This window comes from Osmia bicornis, chromosome 15 (genome assembly GCF_907164935.1).
Source record: "Osmia bicornis bicornis chromosome 15, iOsmBic2.1, whole genome shotgun sequence".
NCBI lineage: Eukaryota > Metazoa > Arthropoda > Insecta > Hymenoptera > Megachilidae > Osmia > Osmia bicornis.
The window spans coordinates 6,849,686-6,870,181 of record NC_060230.1 but is presented as its reverse complement, the minus strand read 5'-3'; the positions used below and the strand labels follow the sequence as shown (position 1 = coordinate 6,870,181).

At 41.5% G+C, this 20,496-nt stretch overlaps 1 protein-coding gene across 1 annotated transcript in view; it reads left to right on the top strand.

Annotated features, from left to right (window-relative positions):
- The window catches only part of LOC114877290 (protein turtle-like), a 130,533-nt gene that overhangs the window by 72,177 nt on the left and 37,860 nt on the right, over positions 1-20,496 (top strand). Inside the window, exons 2-3 of the mRNA XM_046288917.1 lie at positions 15,522-15,654; positions 16,309-16,517. Coding sequence (XP_046144873.1) covers positions 15,522-15,654; positions 16,309-16,517 — 342 coding nt within the window. The remainder of the gene's footprint in view (positions 1-15,521; positions 15,655-16,308; positions 16,518-20,496) is intronic.

Genomic DNA, 20,496 nt, shown 5'->3' with positions numbered 1-20,496 from the left:
GGATATCATCTTGACCCGAAGATCCATGGGTAGACTATGCATTCGCTAGTCAGCAGCATTGCTCGACTTGGTTGCTCCGAGAACGCGCACACGTACACTGGGACGAGAATCGACCGGTTTTTTATACACGGGACTGTGAAAGGGGTTGCAACCCTTCACGGGACACTTTAACCCCGGCGTCGCTTAGCGAAATAGAGCGTCGCGAGTGGCATCGAAATTTCGTGGAGCACGTTTGAATGTTCCGCGAGTGTTTCGCAAGATGATTGCTTTCGTTGCACGAGGAGAGTGGAAATTGCGTGGGTCGATGCTCTTCTGGCGGAGTGGTTCGATAGACTAGGCTAGGGGTATTTTGATTTCCGACTGGATGCATCTTTTTTATCACAGAAGGAAGAAAATAATGAAACATAGCGTTTTTAAATTAAAATTGAAAATGATGTGTAATTTTATTCGAAGCCTTTCGAAAAGATAATCTATTCTTCACGTAGATTGTTCACTAGGATATCGATCATCCCTTGGTTTCGAGGGTGCACCGATGCACTTAGGATAGCGTTTCGAATACATTGATGTCCAGTGGCGGTATTCCGAGCATCGCTGGTATGTTATCCCACGACAAGGCAATTCGAGCACCCTGCTAGCACCAGGCTTTTCACCCCTCGAAGGGGAGAGAATGATCGAAATTTTCCACGATACTGTGGTCAAGATGTCGATCTACCTTCGCGTGGTATTAAACGGTATGAAACCTCATTTGAAATCATTTTATTCGAAGTAATCACGGTGTATTCGTTCGAAATTCTCGTCCTCGATAGATTGCCTGTATAACCGCAACAAAGGATAAAACGGAACAACTTGGAAGCGGACAACGAGCATATCGAATGGCGTCCGACAATTAAACGAGATGTTTGCTCAGCGGGTCGCCCGTTCATGAGGTTCTCTTTGTTCCGAGAAAAATGGTAGCTGGAAATAATGCCAGGCCATTATTCAGCATCAAACACCCGCCGCGTGTGACTTACAATATGTAACTAAAGCGCACTTGAAGCGTACAACGTTGACGCAACGTCACCGTCAGCGTTGCGACATAACGCGCATTGACCGTGTGTTAACCGTATAGTCGTTCGCTTGTAATTTAACCGGACGTTAACGTTCGAACGCGGGGGCGACGCGACGCAACAACGGACAAAACGATACTCGTTCGTTCGGCAGAGTTCGCGTTAATGCCAAGGATATTCGTAATATTCGGAATAGGTTGGGTTCCGGTGATCCCGTTATTACAGGATTACTGCCAATATTACGAATGTCCACGTTTCCGTACGCCGCCATTCTCCAAAACGACCAGGACTTTACTAATTGTTACGTGCTACGCGATAGTTAGACCGATACACGTTTGCTTTCCTCCGAGATTATGATAAATCTCCAACTAATTTCCCTCGGACGATAACCACTTACAATTTCTTAGCATGCGCGAGCAAGCACGCTACTCGTTGCGCTATTAGGAAATTTCTTTGTGCCCGTTCGCCTTCTGAATATTCCATTCGCGAATGCACTTTTACTTTGCGATAGAAATTCGAGGCGCGCGATAAAGGAAAAATATTGTTACGGTTTGCTGGAAAAGTGACGCTATTTAAGAATAATATATTTTTATTTTATTCTCATGGCAAACGCAGAATCTACCGCGATCGCGGCGCGTTTCGATACACAGAAATGGGATAGAAAAGTGGCGAAACAGCGACAAAGCGAAAGATTCAGGCGATACCGATGGCTCGACACAGTTCCAAGGCGAGTTTTGTTCGCGAATCGTTTCGTCACTGGTGAATCCGTTTATTCGGCCATTGATTGCACGGGTAAAGCCTAGAATTGCCCCATTGTTGTCGCTTAGAAATTTGTAAGCTTTCCGTTTACGCCAGGAGACCGGTATGTCTAGACTCGACGCAGTTTCTTTGAATTCATTGTTCTCGTTTTAATGAAATTTTACAAAGGTCCGACCCGACAGCCCTGCATACAAATGTCTTTCATTCTTCGCTAACCTTGAGAATGTTGATGTAACAAAGTACGGTTGCAATTAATTAAAAGAAATTGCAATTAAGAGAATCAGTTGTCAGTGAGATTCAACCGCGCCTCTGGAGTCGGAATAATTTCTTTAAAGAGGACATTAATAAATGGACGTCTTGAAATTCTTCATTGTAAGCTGAGAAATTTCTCACTGACATTCAGAAGAATCAAATCTCGTGGAAATAATTGAGTAATTAATATTAATCGAGTGCGACACGGATCCTATTCTAACTATTCCTTAGATTCTTGAAAAGTGTAGCTTACGGTGTTAGATGAACGATATAAAGTGCGTCGTTCGAAATAGCGGGAGGTCAGATCCACCGGTGTTTCCTGTCGAGCGAACACGACAAGAAAAAGGGATTTATCGAGAGGGGTCAGTTGGATATCGAGGCGGAAGCTTGATTGACTGTCGCGTATGGACGATAAACGGGTAAATCGAAGACATCGAGGGGATGCCTCTCAAAAGCCACAATCGGCCGCAATCGAGCCGTCGTTTCCAGGCTTTACGCTCATTTGCTAATCCGCTCGATTCAGCCAGCTTGGCTTCTGCAAGCGTTTCGTGACGATTAACCGTTTTCCTTCTGAACGAGGAAGTTAATGGAGAAAATTTGTTCATTGTGCACGCCCTCCATTGAAACCAGTATCATCGTTCTTTGAAACGTTTCGTGTGCGTGTTGAAATTAAATTTTCTGGTTATTCTTGATGGAATTGTTGTGTTATCGCGTTGAATTTTTGTTTAAAATTGTTTTTCCAATGTTTCGTTATTTCTATTGTGTTTATTCAAATGTATCCCAGCTTTATCATAGAATATAATGGTACACTGGGCAGATCCTTATTAGGTACAAACACAGTACTGTTATTAGGTGTCCGTGGTGCATCAGACGTTTATAGAGGCGTTTCTTAATTAGGTTACTCGTAGCAGGCAGAGGGAAACAATTAGGTCTTGTTCCACTAACAGCAGAACAGAGGTGTCGGAGACGCTTGCCACAGCAATATTGGTTGCTACCTCGAACCGTTCCTAATTTCGTATTTTCTGTAGAGAATTGTTGTAGAAATAATACTGTTCCGTTATAAGTAGACTTTCCAAACTAGAATTATCCGAAATTTCATTCTAAAACAGTGCAGAACGTTTTATAAGTTGTCTGCTAAAATGAAAGAGAACAAAGATAGGATTATCTGAAATTTAATTTCAGAACGATAAAAAAGAATCCTCAATGCCTCCATTTGCACGCAACATGATAAAAAAAAAGAGAGAAAGAAGAAACTTAAATTCAATTAAAACTACATTTTTCCTTGTAAGACCGATAAAAAGAGTCCGAGTACTGCAAGCTGGTTGGATGGTCCGAAAAAAGGTGCACGTATTCAAGTCAAACTTTTCTCCGGATTAACGTGAACGGCTGGAAGCGCGGATTTCTTTTTCGAAACTTTCCAGGCTCGAAGCAAAAAGCAGAGCAAAAATTTCTGCCTCGAGTTGGCACACTTTCGGCCAGAACTCGTGGCTAAGATTGCCTTATTTTCGCGATGGAAATGTTCGCGACGAAACAGCAACAGTGAAATGGTTTTGAATCTGCCAAAAAAGCTTGTAACCCGAAAATGTCCTTTGGAACTGGCACGAATCGGAGGAGAAAAACTGCAGTTCCACGATATATCTGGTTGCATTACGCTCGTTTATTTAATCGGTAATTCGGTGTGGTTGTTTGCGCACAGATAACGAAACGATTGCGTACGGAATTGGTGGAAAAAAATGCGAGCCGTTCGAACGATGGTAGATCGGTCAGCGATGATATTTGGAAACGAAAGGATTGTTATATGATAAATTTATGTATTTCGATTAAAGTTTATGGTAGATCCTAATCTTATCGGTGAACGAGGGAAGATAAAGGTAGAATCCATTGTATTTGTAATAGGTGGTTGTTAGTGAAATGGCACAGTTCAATGGAACTTCAACTCTAATTGTAAAAGACCTAAATTTTGCACTCTAATTCTACTCTTGCTTAAGTACTTACGAAGACTACTCTCCAAGTGTTACGTTCACTTATTAATTAAATTTTGCTACCTTATTAATCTGAATACCCCTATACCTTATTTTAGAGTTGAATTGTTTAAAAAATATTAACATTACTTGTTGGATAAGAGAAATAATTTAAATTTGATAATAAATAAATCAATTTAAAAAAAAAAAACGAATTTCTAAAATAAAAAAAAAATATAGAATAACCTTTAGATTTACAGACATGTGTTTAATCGTTTGTATGCGTGTTAAACATACTAGGAGTAATTAACTTGAAATGTTAATATTTACACCATTAAGCAATTAGCCGTCTGCTCCCAAAATGGGATACACGTGCTTGAAGAACTCTGTATAGTGTCAAAGTTTAATTAATAAACGAGCGTATCCCTTTGGTAGCTGCTCTCATTAGCTACTGAAATCCTCAGGTATTCAAATACCTAATCCTACTTAATTCCATTTCAAATCACTATCTCCATCGGTCCCTAAAAACCAGGTAACCGGCATCAAGTATTCATTGGTGTGCTGAAAATCCCATCAAAAGGTTGACCCATCATCCGTTCACCATCGAACGGGACGAGATGTTAAACGCGGTCGAAAGCTAGGAAATAAATTAAATCCAGCGAGCAGGCCGGGCTGGTCTGCGAAACGAAACGAGGCTGGTTGGTTGACCGGTACATCCGGGGCTTTCGTTCGTTCCCGATCGATCGGCAGGAGTAGCTGCAGGTGGCCACGATGGCCTACACGTTCTCGAATTCCTTGGTGCACGATGGACGTGCGCGTACGCGTGCAATATGTCTGTCTGTCGGACGTATGCATTGGCTCGACGAACTGTCCTCGTTTGTTATTAGGCGACGTACGTGTATAGGGAGAACCTAACGTCCAGTTGGAACGTAAAGCCCTGCTGATGTTTGCTGGTCAGGTGAATGCCGACGCGACCACAATGGAGGGGTCTATCGTTTGATTGAACTCGGATTACAGATTCAATAGAGAAAGTATTTCGGGTATCTCTGTAATTTGAATAATTAACACTTCGATGAAAGGTGTTATTCGTGATTTTCACACTTAATCTTTTATACCGTTATTCGCGTTAACACCTTATCCACGTCAAAGTTATTCGTAGTTTGAACGCGATAAATGAAAGTAGGGATTACCTGGTAATCTCTTTCGTCCGTGTATTTTCGAGTGGAAAAAGATGCCTGCAATAATCCGAACGCTTCCATTCCATTACCAGTGGAAGAAGAAGAGGCAAAAGTTCGCAGGAAACGGGCATTAAGAATGGCGAAAGTATTGTATTGAAATTGGACCCATCCAGATAATCCGAACTTACGGCCACTCTTTCAAAGTTTTTCCTCCTAGCTCGTTACAACGATCGCTTTCTGTTCTCTCTACCACGAGCAGAACTTCCGTGGCGATCGCAAATCCACTTTAGGTCACTGATCGTCCCGTATTAAAGCTACTGTGGAATATTTCTGTAATTGTTGAAACGTTGCTAGGAGATTGAATAGAAAAATGGCTATTGTAGCTGAAACTTGGACACTGGGATCAAAGTTGCAGCTATCATCTCTGGATAGAAGGAAAGGGTAGCCATGGGTGCAGAAGGGAACGTCTTCCCTTTGTTCCATTCTCGACAGTTTCTCTCCTGATCTACGCGATGCTCGCTCGAACAGCTACGAATCTCCAAGCGAAGCTCGAGTCGACGAATTCTACGGAGCTGAAAGTCGCTCCTGAATTCGTCGATTTGCTTCTTTGTCGTCTGCCGGTCGCATAGTCGATAGGAATTACAGTGGCAGCGTCAATATTGAATCGACTGGTCGATAGTTTGCTGAGACATTTTTCTGTCGGGTCTTCTGACGCGATGATGATCGCGAGTCGCGTGTGTGCTTCACGTAAACATCGCAGACGATGAATGGCTCAGTCACGATAAGTCATCCTGAGTGATAAGGCTTCCGATCGTTTCGGTTCTGATAGGATATTTAGGTAACACGTTGAGGATTACTCGTTAATTATCTTGCCATATTTTGCCATTTCGTATTTGACAACATACAGTGCAATTAATTTTTGCAATAATTTTACTTTTATAAACCTTGACTGTGACGTTTTAAGGGCACCTATTTTCGCGGTAGCCAACGAAGAACTAGAGGAAAAAAGACATACGTACACGGTTGGTCCAGCGGTGTTTTCACCGTCTGGCTTCTTTCATTTCAAGTTATTGCGAAGCCAAAGCGACAAACTGCCACGGCCAGTTCACGAACAACAATTCGAGCGTACTCGGAAAATTTACAGGGTCTACCGTTTCGCGGTGACAGAAGCGAGCTTCTACCAGCCGCTCCCTTTATGGCCCGTAAATATGCTGTCTAGGAAGTATAAAGTGCCTATTACGCGCGATCAATAACAAGCTCGTTCGACTTTTCACGTATCACGGTCACGAAGAGTGGTCATTAATTTCTCTAAGTGGCACAACTTGCCGCGATACGATTGCCAGGCACGACTCGTCACGCTTTGTCGACTTCCATCACTGAACTCATCGTATATTTATTCATAAATATTTCATTTCTGTGATAACGTATCGTTTCCAGGAAATCGACGCGTGTTTATGATATAGACTACGGAGAACAATTGGTTTGAATAATTCTATTGAATCGTAGTCATTTATTTCATTTAGTGACAGTGTTTTGCCGGGTAACGATTCGAAATTTAGTTAAATCCATGAATTCATTGTTGTACGAATATTACAACGATATAGAATTAATTACTTGCTTACTAATGCGCGATCACTCCTATCGAACTTGCTTTAATTATATCATATTACGAAGATATACAATGCAGTTCCGTCGAAAGCGAACAGCTTGCGGTTCTGCGTTCTCCAACTATAATCAATCAGATTAATTAAAATCTAGCATTGATTCTGATAATAGCTTGCTAACTATATAACGCACGAGCATGATATCCGTGATATCGAATATCCGATAATTCGCGTATAAGAAAAACGATGCAGGATTGAAATTAAAATTCACCCTCGAAAATAAATATCTGTAGAGATATTACCCGTGTGTACACAATTAACCGAGCGATTAAACATATTCAAGTGAAATGAAAACCCACTCGAACACGCGAGTGCTCGTTAGGAAGTAACGAATAATGAATCTCTATATTTGCCCAAGTAATTTTTATAATTAAAATAAACCAAGAATCTCAAGTTTCTCTCCGCAATTCGAGCAGATTCAATGCTCTAGCCATATTTTCCTCCGAAACATTCGTTGCTTCTTCTTAGATTATACAGTAATTTCTCTGCTGGATCTGCTTTATTTTTTAATTCCCTTAATTTTGCCTCTTCGAATAAACGTCTTGAAATGATAGATATTAACATCTTACCTATAGAATTTTCTTTGGATTTCTCTTTTTTATCTCCTAATTATGCGATTACATTGAATTTGCGGTGCCAGTCACCGGTGACTGGACCCCGCAGCATTCGGCGTGTTAAACGCGAAACAAGAGAACGGGGTGGAACAGGAGGCTCTGTCGTTTCCATGGACACGACCGTGTCGTTGGCTTAGGATCGGCTTTTCTCTGGCTGCATTTTCATACCTCGCCCTGTACATGGGTCTCCACAGTGCACATACGCATTCAATATGGTCACCCTAATGTCCTGGTGGCCAACAAAACGAAAATTCTCGGCTAATTACGAGGCGGAAGAGAGGCGAACGCGTCTCGCGTAACTGAACTTCCTTGCCCGGCCAACAGATAATAACTTCCGCTCGGTTTTCGTAAAAAGAAAGAAAACGGCCGGAACGAAGATGGGAAGGATCGTAAAGGTAATATTCTAGCCGCGCGAAATCTCTGCGAGAAAAGTTAGAAATGTAATCTCGTTGTAGGTAAATGCGTCCGTGCGAACGTGTTGCTCGCGGATACAAATTCACTGAAAACTTGGCGAATCCAATTTTACCAGACTGAATATTTCTTTCCGGTACACCTGTTGTTTTTAAGACGCTAAGGGTACGAGTATCGGCGAACCAAACGGCTGATTATGAACTATGAAGTCTGATACGAATTTATGACAGAAGGGTAAAAGAAAATAACACTTATGGTACATTAATTGAAGAATAAAGTGTAATAAATTAATATAAATAATAATAAATACAAGTGACGTAACGGAGACAATTGATAAGCATGAATATCAATGCTAAATAAAAATTTAAGTAGTATAGGTCAGTATATGGTCAGACACGAGTATTCGCAGGGTTCTGATACAAATTAATGACATAAAAGTACAACCAAATAGCAATTAAAATACATCATTTTAAAGCTTAAGGTTTGAGGAAAATGACTGTATAAACATTTCATCAACATTCTTGATACAAAATGGTTGATTCTTCAAATGAATAGAAATAGTCCATTTTCGTCTTACAATGAATAGCTCCAGGTGTCATAACAACTCGAAACAATGAAACGCTCTATAGATTAAGTGACTTCCCATTTCCAACACTTTCTCCGTTTGTACGGAAACAATGGCGCTCTTCTCTTTCAGCCATTCCTCACGAAGTGGAAGAGGATCGAGTCACGCGAGCAAACAGAAAATCAGCGTTGCTTTTGCGTCGGATATGAGCAATAAACGCGCATTTCTATGAGCTCGGTGAGCCTTAGGTATCATTTTAAATCCGATTGCGAGTATTCCAGTCTTATCGGGAAGGATATATCTGTTAGAAGCGTAGATACCATTCGAGGAGGATCAGATTCCTCGGAGAGCCACCGTCCAATGCATCGTACTTTATTCATTTCTGAATACGTCAGCTTCGTGTTAAGCCGGGATGATACGTTTCACGTTCTCCTGAATTTCACGACTTTTTATCTTTCTGACGTACAGAGAATTATCCGAAGCAATTGAATTTCGTGCATTTATTGATTGCTAAAGTTTTCACGAGAAACAGTATTCGAACGGCAATGAGAATTTCAACGAGATGAAACAGAATATTAGGCGCGTTTGATATATTGTTGACTGTTTAATTAGAACGGTAATTGAAACGTCGAATATAATCGAAGTACGGAAACGAAGACCGGTTATTATTTCGGAAATTGCGCGGACCAAAGTTTTAATTGATCGATTACGATACTTGGTCAACGAATCGGACTGGTATCGATTGTCGTCCATCGCAGTCTTGCGACGGTACTTCCGCGGAGGTTGACTTCTCCTCCGCTCTGCACGGCTCATTTTTCTCGAATGAAACTAATTTCGCGGCTCTGCCCGTCCTCCGGTATACAATTTTTCCAACTAAGCTGCACCGAGTTTTCCCTCGACGGCGTTTCGCGTCGTTTTTCTTCGCGTTACCTTCTCGGTATCGTGAAAAAATCTAGTGGAAAAGACGTTAAATGCTGGTGCTCCATTAACCACCTACCATTGCGTTATCTTTATCGCCGCTAGTTTGTTGCAAAGATCATGGAATTGCAGTCGGTCGAGACGCCAGAGAGCACAGAATTTTTCACCGGTTTTCATTATTTTTGTTTCTTTCACTGAAATTGAAGCAATTTCTGCGTTTACATTCCTGAAAAAATTACAAAAATATAACAAGTCGTAAACAAATAATGCATATTTAAATACCTTGAGTTACTGAAATACACAGTGAAAAATGAATATAAACGGCTCTGTGAAATTTATGGCAGCAGATGATACCCTACAGAAGACGAGGCTTTTATTCCGCGAACTTTCAGGTATTTCATTCGCCAATTGTTATTCCATGGACATAGACAGGGTTATTTGTCCCTTCCCTCTCTATTGTGCTCCAGATTTATTCTCTGCAATATTGACGCGCGTTTTTAAAGTATTCCCCGGTATATCATGCTAGTCTCGCGTTTGATAGCCTCGACTCGTATAAAACATTCACCGTAGCAATATTTTATGTGAATTTTCGAGTGCTCTTGTCCGCTATCGCGAAACGCCGAGAAATGTTCTGGCACCGGCTCTAGAATCCTGGCAAAAGCGTTTCGGAATGCTCGTTCCGAGACGACTCGATGTCGTTCCAGTTTTTAATCATATTTCTTCTACTACCTACAAAATCCATCGAATTCCTCTCCTTTCGACAAATGATAATTCATTCATTAACGTAGAAGATTATAAACATTCTCAGAGCAAATGTTACGAAAGCAGAAATTACTCTTTATTAATTTAAAGAGATAAGTAAATTGCATATACTTCGGTAATTCTTCGACAATTTAACAAAAGATTAAAAAAACATTGTGCACGCGGGAGACAATTCCAAGATCTCTTTGAGCGCACGAAAGAATCGAAGAGACAGGTTTCCATCAGAACCGTGAAATTGACGAATATAAAAAGCTTTCTCTACCGGTTAATCGGACCAGACGAATGTTTCCGTCGATTCAGTGGCTCCAGGGTAAATGTTTTTCTCCCTCTCGAGACACATCGACCTCGAAGAAGAGCTGAACGGGTTCCTCGGGTGTTCCTTTGTGCAGAAATGTCCCCTTTGTTCTCGCGTTTCGTACCGATGCGATGCAACGAAGTTCAAAAGGGGGATTCTCACAATTCGCCGTAGTGCAATTCATTGTGCCGGGGAATAATCCGGCTGCGAAGACGCTCCGATTCATTCGGCATCGTACCCGGCTTCCTGTTGATACGGAATTTATATTTCATGCACCGGCGGCGTCCGTTGTCTCGATGTTCCATCAACTCCCATTAATCCTCGGGATTCAGCTGGCCGCGATTGTTTCGAACGAACATCCCCAACGCGTTTCATCTTTCTATCGAGATGATCACGAGAATCGATAAGCTTTCGGCTGATCGTTTACCAAAAGATTATGCTAAGTTTCGTTTCTCCTTTCATTTCATTATTATTTTACCTTAACAGCTACCTATTCTCTGATTCGTATTACATAGGGGATTTATAAATTTATCCAGACTCATTAAACCGACAAATTTCAATTAAATTCTCATCGTTTCGCTAATGCATGCAATTCGCCGTTTTAGAAAAGCTGTTTCACGAAGATACCGTGCACATTATAATTAAATTAACCGTCAAAAACCCTATCTCGATATTCTCTTGCAAGCATTGTTGTGTAATGAACATTTAATAATATATCCAGCGCAGTTTGACGTGTGTGTATTTGGAGAAGACACGGCAGGGATTTTCACTCGTAAACGATTTAATTAAACGATCCTATGAAACTTTCGCATAAATTATCGTTCTCGAATTTTCTCGTTAATCTGCAATAAATAGCGTACTCGATACAAATAACGAGGTAAATTCAGCTCGTTCGTCGAGCTGCTGTTTGATCAGAATTAGCCGGCATTATTCGACGAGGGATTATCGATGAATTTTAACGCTGTAAACTTTCAGATTTCTCTTCTTATATTTTCCGATTAACGCACCAAGCACGATCTTCGATAAAATATTTCTCTCAGAGAACCGTATTCGGTTACGATCGTGTGGCTGTTGGAAATTTAAGAACAAGCAGTGAAAATTCATACGCGAACGAAACTGAAATACCATGAAGAGTATATGAAACGGTCATCGTTACATACCGTGCAAAATTGTCGAGTCAATTTACATTCGCAAAATCAACTGTGAGAAGTGTCTCAGCGAACTGCTGTTGACTTATTTCAACGAACGTACGGTTCGTTAACCCTTCCGAAAGGTGTCTGCTTATTAAATTGTAAAATTACTAAACTAGCTAAATTATTAAACTGACTCTAGACACTTTACTTATCAGCCCAATTCGTGCATTCGTAGAAATTAAAATGCAATTTGAAATAACAAACCTCTAAACACTATCGATAGCGGACAGAATCAATTTCATTGAACAAATAGCTAAACGTGAAATATTAACATCGAGAAAATAACATCCATTTATCGATGATCATCGTTCAGAGGAAAATCCATGGATTACAAACGAAATAACCGTATAATAAAAATTTATGCTTGCTCCGGGCAGCCTGTATGTTAGCTTTCGATATTTCAAATATGTGTTATGTTCCACCTATGATCCATCATGGAATTTATTAAAGCCTCATTTTACGAGGCAATTAAATATTGCACGCGTTTATACGAAAAGTGCCGAGTTGAAAACAAAATATCGTCTGTGGTGTTTGTACAACAGGCGACATTTATACGTCCCTTTTTCCAATGGATAAATTCATGATAAATACGGCGCCGATTGACGATGGCAAGTTTCACAATACTCTCTGTAGAAGAATGATATTACCGTTATTAAAATTGTCGCTGGTGGCACGCGTTCGCGTTAATACTTTCATCGCAGTCCATTCGATTAATTATATTATCTCGAATCGACTGATAATGCGTTCCCATCGTTTTCCTACCGTTGTTTCGTCTGATAGACGAAAGGTAGACAGTTCGAATCCACCTTTGAAACATGTAAATGCATTTTCGACAATTTCTCGATGAATTTTGTGTGTATTAATTTTATGGAGACTCGATTTACTTGGGAAAGATGAAATTTTCGACGTTCGCGTTGGGAAGTTTGCGAATTGAAAGTTTTTACAATCTGCATGGATTTTTCTCAATCAGCGAATGTTTGTAACGTTTTTAGAATAAAAATCTTTTAAATTTGAAAATTCGCAAGTTTCATAACTTCGAATATTTAATGAATATAATTAAATGAAAGAATTTCTTCGCGATTTCATTTGAGTGCCTGAAATTTACGTTAGAGTGAAGCTATTATCCTCCGAATAGGACTACCAATGTTTCATTCAGGGTCAAGATCATCTTTCGTGATATCACGTGGCTAGAGGGTTTTCCACGTGTCACGTTAATCATCGTCCCGGCTCAACTCTGCCCGATAAAATCAGCTTCGAAGAGCTAGGCTTGCCCGCTTCTCTTACCTGCTGATATTATCGATTGCAGCTTTGGTGTGCTTCTGGCTGCCGCGACAGCCGTTTACATACGCGTTGCCCGCGATATGACAAACAGCATGACGCCCCAACGACGCTCGCCACCACCCCGTGTAATGTACGGGGTTCGTTGATACGCGGCGAGACGTCAGAACTGCTTTTCCTGCTCGACTGCGGCTTTCCAGACGAGACAAAGCGTTTGAACCGCTCCAACAGTCCGTCACATTTTAATCTACCAATGAAATTATCTTCCAATTTATTTCGTTCGAAAGGAAAATATTTCAAAGAGAAGTTTATTTTGTTTCGAGAGAGACATTTTGTTAGGGGTGTCTTATTTTGAATATCGTTACAATATAAATAACACCGTGAAAGAGAATTTGTCTTCACCTTGTATTTGTGTAACAGATTTCAACAGGGAGCCCATTTCGGCAAGTATATTTGTCTATTCGATACTTTGCCGCAGTCAGGATGGAACAGATAGCGGATAGGCAAAAAGCGACAGATAACAGAACACGTAAAATCGATCCGGTCGTCCAAAACGAGCAAAAAGGGAAGCACTAACAGTCTGTAGGTCCGTGTCGAACGCCACCAAGGGTCTGCTGAAACAAGCTCGAATATCAATAAACCAACGATGGACCGTGATCATATTTCACCGGTGACAGAAAGTGCGAATTCGAAACGAGAATTCCTCTAGCGTCCCCGTTCTTCCTCCCTTCCGCGACATTCCTATTCATTTTCCTACTTTGGGAATCTGACAAAAATCGTTACGAATGATAGACGTTGGCTCGATAATGCCTTTCTCCGGCGGGGGCGGCTTCTTTTCCGATATTCCCGATATGACACGTCTCGACGAATCTACAGGGGTGAATATGCAGCTCGGAAGGAAAAGAAGAAGATATCGTCGGGGTAAAAGTCACCGCGACGACGAACCTCACGCCCATTTCCCGCCCCGAATGTTTCGCGTTTCCTTCTCTTTGTAAAATTCCTTGGAACACCTGTACTCGACGAGAATGGATCATCTAATTTTACGCAAAGAGCTTCCGCGCGAAGAAGATCCAAGCGTTCTGTCTTCCAGTCATATTGCTTTTCCATCAACTTCAAAAGATTAAATTCACTAGAAAAGGAAATTATTCCACGTAGTTTTAGTCGAGTCTAAGATAATATCATGGGCATTAATGTTTCTAATTACGCTCGTTCGTCGTTTAATGAGCACAATTTCAAAATTTCACAATTTTCATATAAAGGCACAAATTCAAAGAAAAGCACGTTCAGTCTTAGATCTGTAATTATTGTGTCGCTAATTATTGACACACACTACTTAATTTCACAATTGCGAACACGAATGCAGCCCATTAATTACACGATCCTTCCCCTCATCTCGATATTGCAGATATTAATACATCGTTTCGTTAATTACTGACTCGGGCCATTCAGGTTGATCATATCGACCGATTAAACACAGTTTATACTACTTGACCTTCGTTTTCTCGCTCGAACACGCTCGGAATAATCGTACCGCGTGCGTTCACGCACGCTTTATCGTTCATTACTGCCCAACTCTCCGTCGGGACTTTATCGTATACGGGAAACAAAGCACGCACGAGAAAAATCTCTGGAAAATGTTCGGGAACAGCTGGTAACGTTGTGTCTGAACACGTTAAGCGTATTACCCTACCCTGGGGCTCGGTTTACAGCCAATTGCTTGAATCTCCTTTCGTTCTGTTTCTCGTATGCTTATAGGAACCTGGCTAAAGGATCAAGAACATAGACTCCGTGTACTTGGAATGATAAAAATATGCTGTTTAGTATTCTCATAGGGTAGAGGGTTTTTTGTGGAAGTATAAGAGATGAATTCGTTTTGGGAGATTTTCTATAGGGATTTAGGTAACGAAAGTATGAGTTATGCCTTCTAGAACGAAATTTACGGAAAATCCATACATCAAAGAAATAATGGAAAGAGATACGATACTATTATTAGATATTATCTAGTATCACAGCGAGATTAGAGGCTTGATTCTGGAATCGACGCGATTAAACCCGTTTCACGCAATAAATAACAAACGTTCGTTCTGGCCAACAATGAGCCCTTTGTTCGGCGGCTTGTCGCCGCGTTTGTTGCTCGAACACACAATGCTCGTTTATTTCGAAGATAACGCGTCGAACGGAGCAACAATGTTTTCGATGTCGCGAGTATTGTCTTCCAGGAACGAGACTCCATTTTCTGTTCCTTCGTCTTTAACCTTAGGTACAAGAGGGTGTCGTTATTTGGATCATTAAGTAATCAAAGGGACCGAGGTAAGAGAGGTCGACAAGTTTCCTTTTACTTTCCTTTTCGCGGCGGTAGGTTTAGGGGATGCAAGTGGATACGATGAATTTTTCAAGCTACGAGCTTTGATCGAAGAGTTTGCCTTATTCAAAGGAAGTGTACAGTCGCACGTTTTTGAAAGCTTTTGAAAGGAGGGATTTTTTTATAGTTGACACCAGTTGCATGCGAAAATGGGTCTTGTAGAGTTAAATACAGGGGTGCATACTGGAGGGCTATTAATCTAATACGCGCAGCTTGCGTTTCAGTGCATCGAGTTTCATGTTTCGTGTGTCTGTCTGTTTCAGTACCGATATCGCACATTGTAGCACTGGTCGGCGATCCCACGTATCTTCCTTGCGACATATCAACCACCCACGAAGGAGATTCGGTGCATCTTGTGCTCTGGTATCGGGAGGATCTTGGTACATCGGTTTACAGGTAAGATGGGAATCGATGTGCATACAGAGTGCATCAGAAATGCATTTCAGTAATTACAGTGACGTTTAATTAAAAGTTTCTTTATGAAAGTATCAACTTGAGAGAGATTTATATTACTCTGACATTGCAATTGGCGAAAGAGGATTCAACAGGGTAAAACGAATTACAGATCTATATTATTCGGCAAATTATTCAGGTTACAACGAAAACCGGGCAGCTTCATGGATATTTCAAGCGTAGCTTTGCACGGGCATTTCGCCCGAAGAAGCTTATGCCATGCCACTTTTGAAACTGTAGCGTGAACCTTAAAATGGGCCAGCGGAAGTTTGCATTTAAAACCGCCCCGATTCATTCGTATTCCCGCGGGACTTTAATTTATTCAGCACGCGTCGCTCGGACTCCGCGTCTATCCGTTCGCGAGACCGGCCAGCCGGCAGCGTTAATTAAAATAATTATGATAATATTCAGCGGTACCGTCTCTCGCAGCTGCGTTTCACACAGAAAAATTTCGAAATAACACTAACGAGCGAAAGGATTCGTCCGTTCGACGATCTTCAAACGATCTTTCGACCAACTTGGATTTTAATCATTCGTTGTCAAAATAATAATTCTTTCTTTTCTTATGTCATTAACAATTTATTCGTTATTTTTCAGCGTCGATGCGAGAGACCGAGATTTCGGTATCGCAGAACGATGGTCGGACGACTCGGTGTTCTCGAACCGAGCTTACTTCATGCCGGACAAGCAACCGGCGGAACTCGGGGTGGACCACATCAGGGAAGAGGATGCTGGTATCTACAGATGTCGCGTCGATTTTCAGATCGGTCAAACACGAAATTCCAAGGTCAATTTAACGGTCATAGGTAAGTCGATCCTCTATTTGTCCTATACTTTGACATTCTCCAACTTGCGGCTAGAAATATTATCCTGAAGTAGCAAACATATTTCCCTCCGGATGAAAGAATAAAAACAGATCCGTCAGCTTTTCGTTGGAAAGCGTGTATCGTGTTTGAAATCTCGGAGAAATCCATGCTCTCGTATAAAGAACTCTCGCCGACGATAGCTGCTCGATAAACGCGTTTGTTACGCGTGGAAATCCGACGGGGAAAATTCTTTCCCAACTACCATTTATAAGACTTAAGATACGTTTGTATGGAAAGCACGATGCTGGTGGACGCGGTTTACACGTTCGCCAGGCGAGTGAAAAACGTTTGGAGAAAATATTTCGCTGACCGCTATCGGCCGGTTTCCACTGGAACGAGGAAAATATATCAAGATGAAAAGTATGCCAGCTGGAGAGCGCCAGACAATAGCGTACATGTGCGGCGAGGCCGGCGACTGAGCATTCTCAAGGGGTTGCACGCGTTTTATCTGATCGTTGCATCGTTGCATCGGTGCAGCGGTGCACTTCAAGTTTTTAACAGCTATCCTTCGCACAGGCTATTTATCCAACCGCGATTCAACGAGGGATCACAAAGGGAAAAGTGAGGACTCGACACGATTTTTCCACGACAATGTAACTAGGAAATTACGTGAATTTCCCGAGATTACATAAACGTAATTGATCTTGCACTAATTGCAATTTGCAAATAATAATTGCTAAGAATGTTACATAAAAGTGCAGAAATTTTTATGCGGTCTTCACCACCGCAGGAAAGTATATGTCGATGCAAACGGTTCCAAGGAATTTTCGTTATCAAGAAACGTAGCAAGTATCTAGCATCTCGTTCGCCTCCTTCTCTCATTTTTGCTTTGATTTCCATTTCCTGCGTGGCGGGCGGGTAAGAGGAAATCGACGTCGAGGCGCAGGTACGAGCAGATCGATTGGCATGGTTCGTGTGTGACGTAATTTGCAAACGGTGTCCTTTCAGCCATTTTTCATACTGAAATCGAGCGTACGACGTTGCGATCGTGCGTTGCGTAACACGTTCTCGAGCTACCCGAGCTTTGAAGTTTCAGTCTTAGAAGCTTAATGCCTGAGAAATGGCGGTGAGCTTACGTAATTTCTCAGAGATTCGACGGCGTTTTAACAGCATGAAAATCGTTCGAAACATCGATTATACATTAAAATAACTTGTAAATTTTTCATCATCTTGAAGGGAATTTACTTTAATTTTAACATGGACAATTTTCACTTCCTCGAAACAGGAAGTTTCAGAATATCATGAAAATTTATCTAAATAAACTTTCGAAAATGAACATCCCTTGAAGCTGAGAGAAGGAAAATTTGATCGAAAGGAATTCTAAATAATAGACTAATTCTCAAGCACTCCGAGCTACTATAAAACACTACCTTTCTATTTTACGATTTTAAACATCGCAGTAAGGAAGCAAAGGTGCGAAGGTGCATGAGGGTAGTAAAAGTTTCACTGGCTGTTTCTGGAACTTCTTCGACGTTCTATCGTGCCGCTTCCGGTATGCCGTTTAACGCGATGACAGGGCATTACCAGCCAGCGAGAGGAAATAACTACGATTCCTCGGGAGAGCGTGGTAAAAGCACGCAGAATGTCGACCGACCAACCAAACGATTGGGCAGAGACGAACGGAACGGAAGAGAATGGCTGTTAAAGGGAAATAGTGGAGAAGAAGCACCATCAAGTGGAAGAGGGTAAAAAAGCAGCTGACAAATAAGTCAAAAAAAGAATGAAAAGGGAGGCTGGGAAGGACCAATGAAAAATGAGAAGACATAGAAGGGAATAAATAAAAAAAAAAGATGGAAGAAAATAGGGCAAAACAATTGGTCGAAAGAGGGAAAAATGTGGAACGAGAGGGAGCGAAGAGGGATGCAGAGTTAGAGGGGTCGCGTTATAATGAAACGGATCCGAGAAAGAAAAAATCTAATTAACAATCCAGTTGGAAAATTATGGAAGCTCTGCTGACTCTAATGTACTGGGTGCTAAGAAAATAATGGCAATTGTTCCATAAATATTCTTTTAGAGGAGCAACATAGCAGAAGATGTTGAAATTGATTTTCACTTATGAAGTAATTTTATTCAAGTTCCTAATGATATTGAGAAGACTTGGAAAATTGGAAGATTTAACTTTTCAGTGAAATTATCTTTTTCCGAGATAATGCGAACAGTTGAGGCCAGTAAACTATGAGCGCATTAGTTTCTTAACACCCGGTAGAAAAGTGAGCTCGTAGCCGTTTTCTTTTCCCCCGAGGCCGGAGGAATTTTTCCCGCGGGATAATTAGCTTCGCTCTTTCACGTCGTTTTGCCAGCCATTTCGCGCGATCATCCTTGCTCCGTCTCTGTTTCTCGCGGTCGATCTTTCGTTCCTCGTAGTCACTCGTGTTGGTAAACCTTTTCCACATGAACGCCAATTAACGTGCTTTTCTCCTTTCTCCTTTCTCTGACCCGAGCGTGGAGTGGAAATTGCCGTTCTCGCATAGCTTTCCTCCCGGTCTTTTCCTCTATCGTTTTTCCGGCTCGAACGAACGAACGAACGAACGGTACTCACGGCGTTCCTGCTTCTTCCGCGACGTGTCGTTCCCAGCGCACGTACACGCCGGAAGCGAACGCCGCAATACCCATCGCGTTTCCGTTCCACGCCGGCTCCGGATACCTACACATTGGATTTTTCCAAGTACCCTAGCTAAACGCGGGATGGTCAATGAAGCGTGGTCGTTGCAATTTCCTCCGAACGGTGAACGGAAACGTCGTGAAGGTAAGTAGCGATAATTAGATTTCCAGCTGCCCACCTCGACTTCCCCATCGAGAACGTCGATGATCGGTTTGAAATTGAAATTTCACGCTGACTACCTTTCGAGGTGAAAAGAATCGCGCCATTATGGCAAAGTTACGGGACACGTGAATTTTGAAAATTTAATCAAAATAAAGCAGAATTCCTTTCTTCTTATAAATCCTGCGGAGATAAACGATCCTAATGAAGAAATTTCCGGGCGAAACATAATTACTCGACCAACATATAACACAGTTGTTCAAGTTAGCTCGTTTAACGGCGAAGAAGGAGACGGTGGTTGCCGCGTCGGCGGTAAACTAATTACGCGATGATGCTAAATTAATTTCCCCAAGATTCCGATCGTTGTTTCTGACCTTTGTCACGAGCTGAAGCCAGAGGCCTCCTTTGTACACCTTTGCCGTCCAAGTTGCACGGGAACGCTTCCCTTGGAACTCCTCCTTCGTCGTTTCAGCGACTTCCTCTTCTGTAACGCGCATCCCTTTGTGACCCAACGTTTGTTCAAGTTCAAACGTTTCTAGGCAGGAGCGAATCAGTGTGAACGCACACCTCAATATCCAGCTACCAGCTACGTTTCGTTCGGAATTCAAACAGCGCGTTAGCTATTTAAATGGAGATGTTTCTCCTCTCTGCGTTCGACAAACGCGGTGATTTTGCGAAAGGAAAGAGAGAGAAAAAAAAAGATTAAGAAAAAGAAACGCAAACAGTGTATTCCAACTCGATACATCGAAGTGTGTTTCGATGGAAGTAGAACGAGGAGCAAAGAGGCTTTTTATAAATACAGCCGAGAATTTTTAAGCGAGGAAAAGTGAGTGAAGCGGTCGAGAAAGATCCGATTTCACGAGACATGAATTTTTATTAAACCTTAAACTTTCATGGTGTTTCGCTTGTGTATACTATGCGGAATAGGAGAAAGGCAAAGGAATTGTAAATACAGGGGAACGTTTTAAGGTATCGATGAATATGTATGTTTATTTGTCGATCCGTGGCAAGAGGAATTTATGTTTTATGCATTTCGAAGGGTAAAGAAATAGAAATTATCATACAGAGGTGAGGTCGAGAGTTATATATAAAATGCGCGTAAACAATTTCTTATGAAAGACTAAAAAAAGAAGGTAAAATTAAATTTTCTCGTTCAAT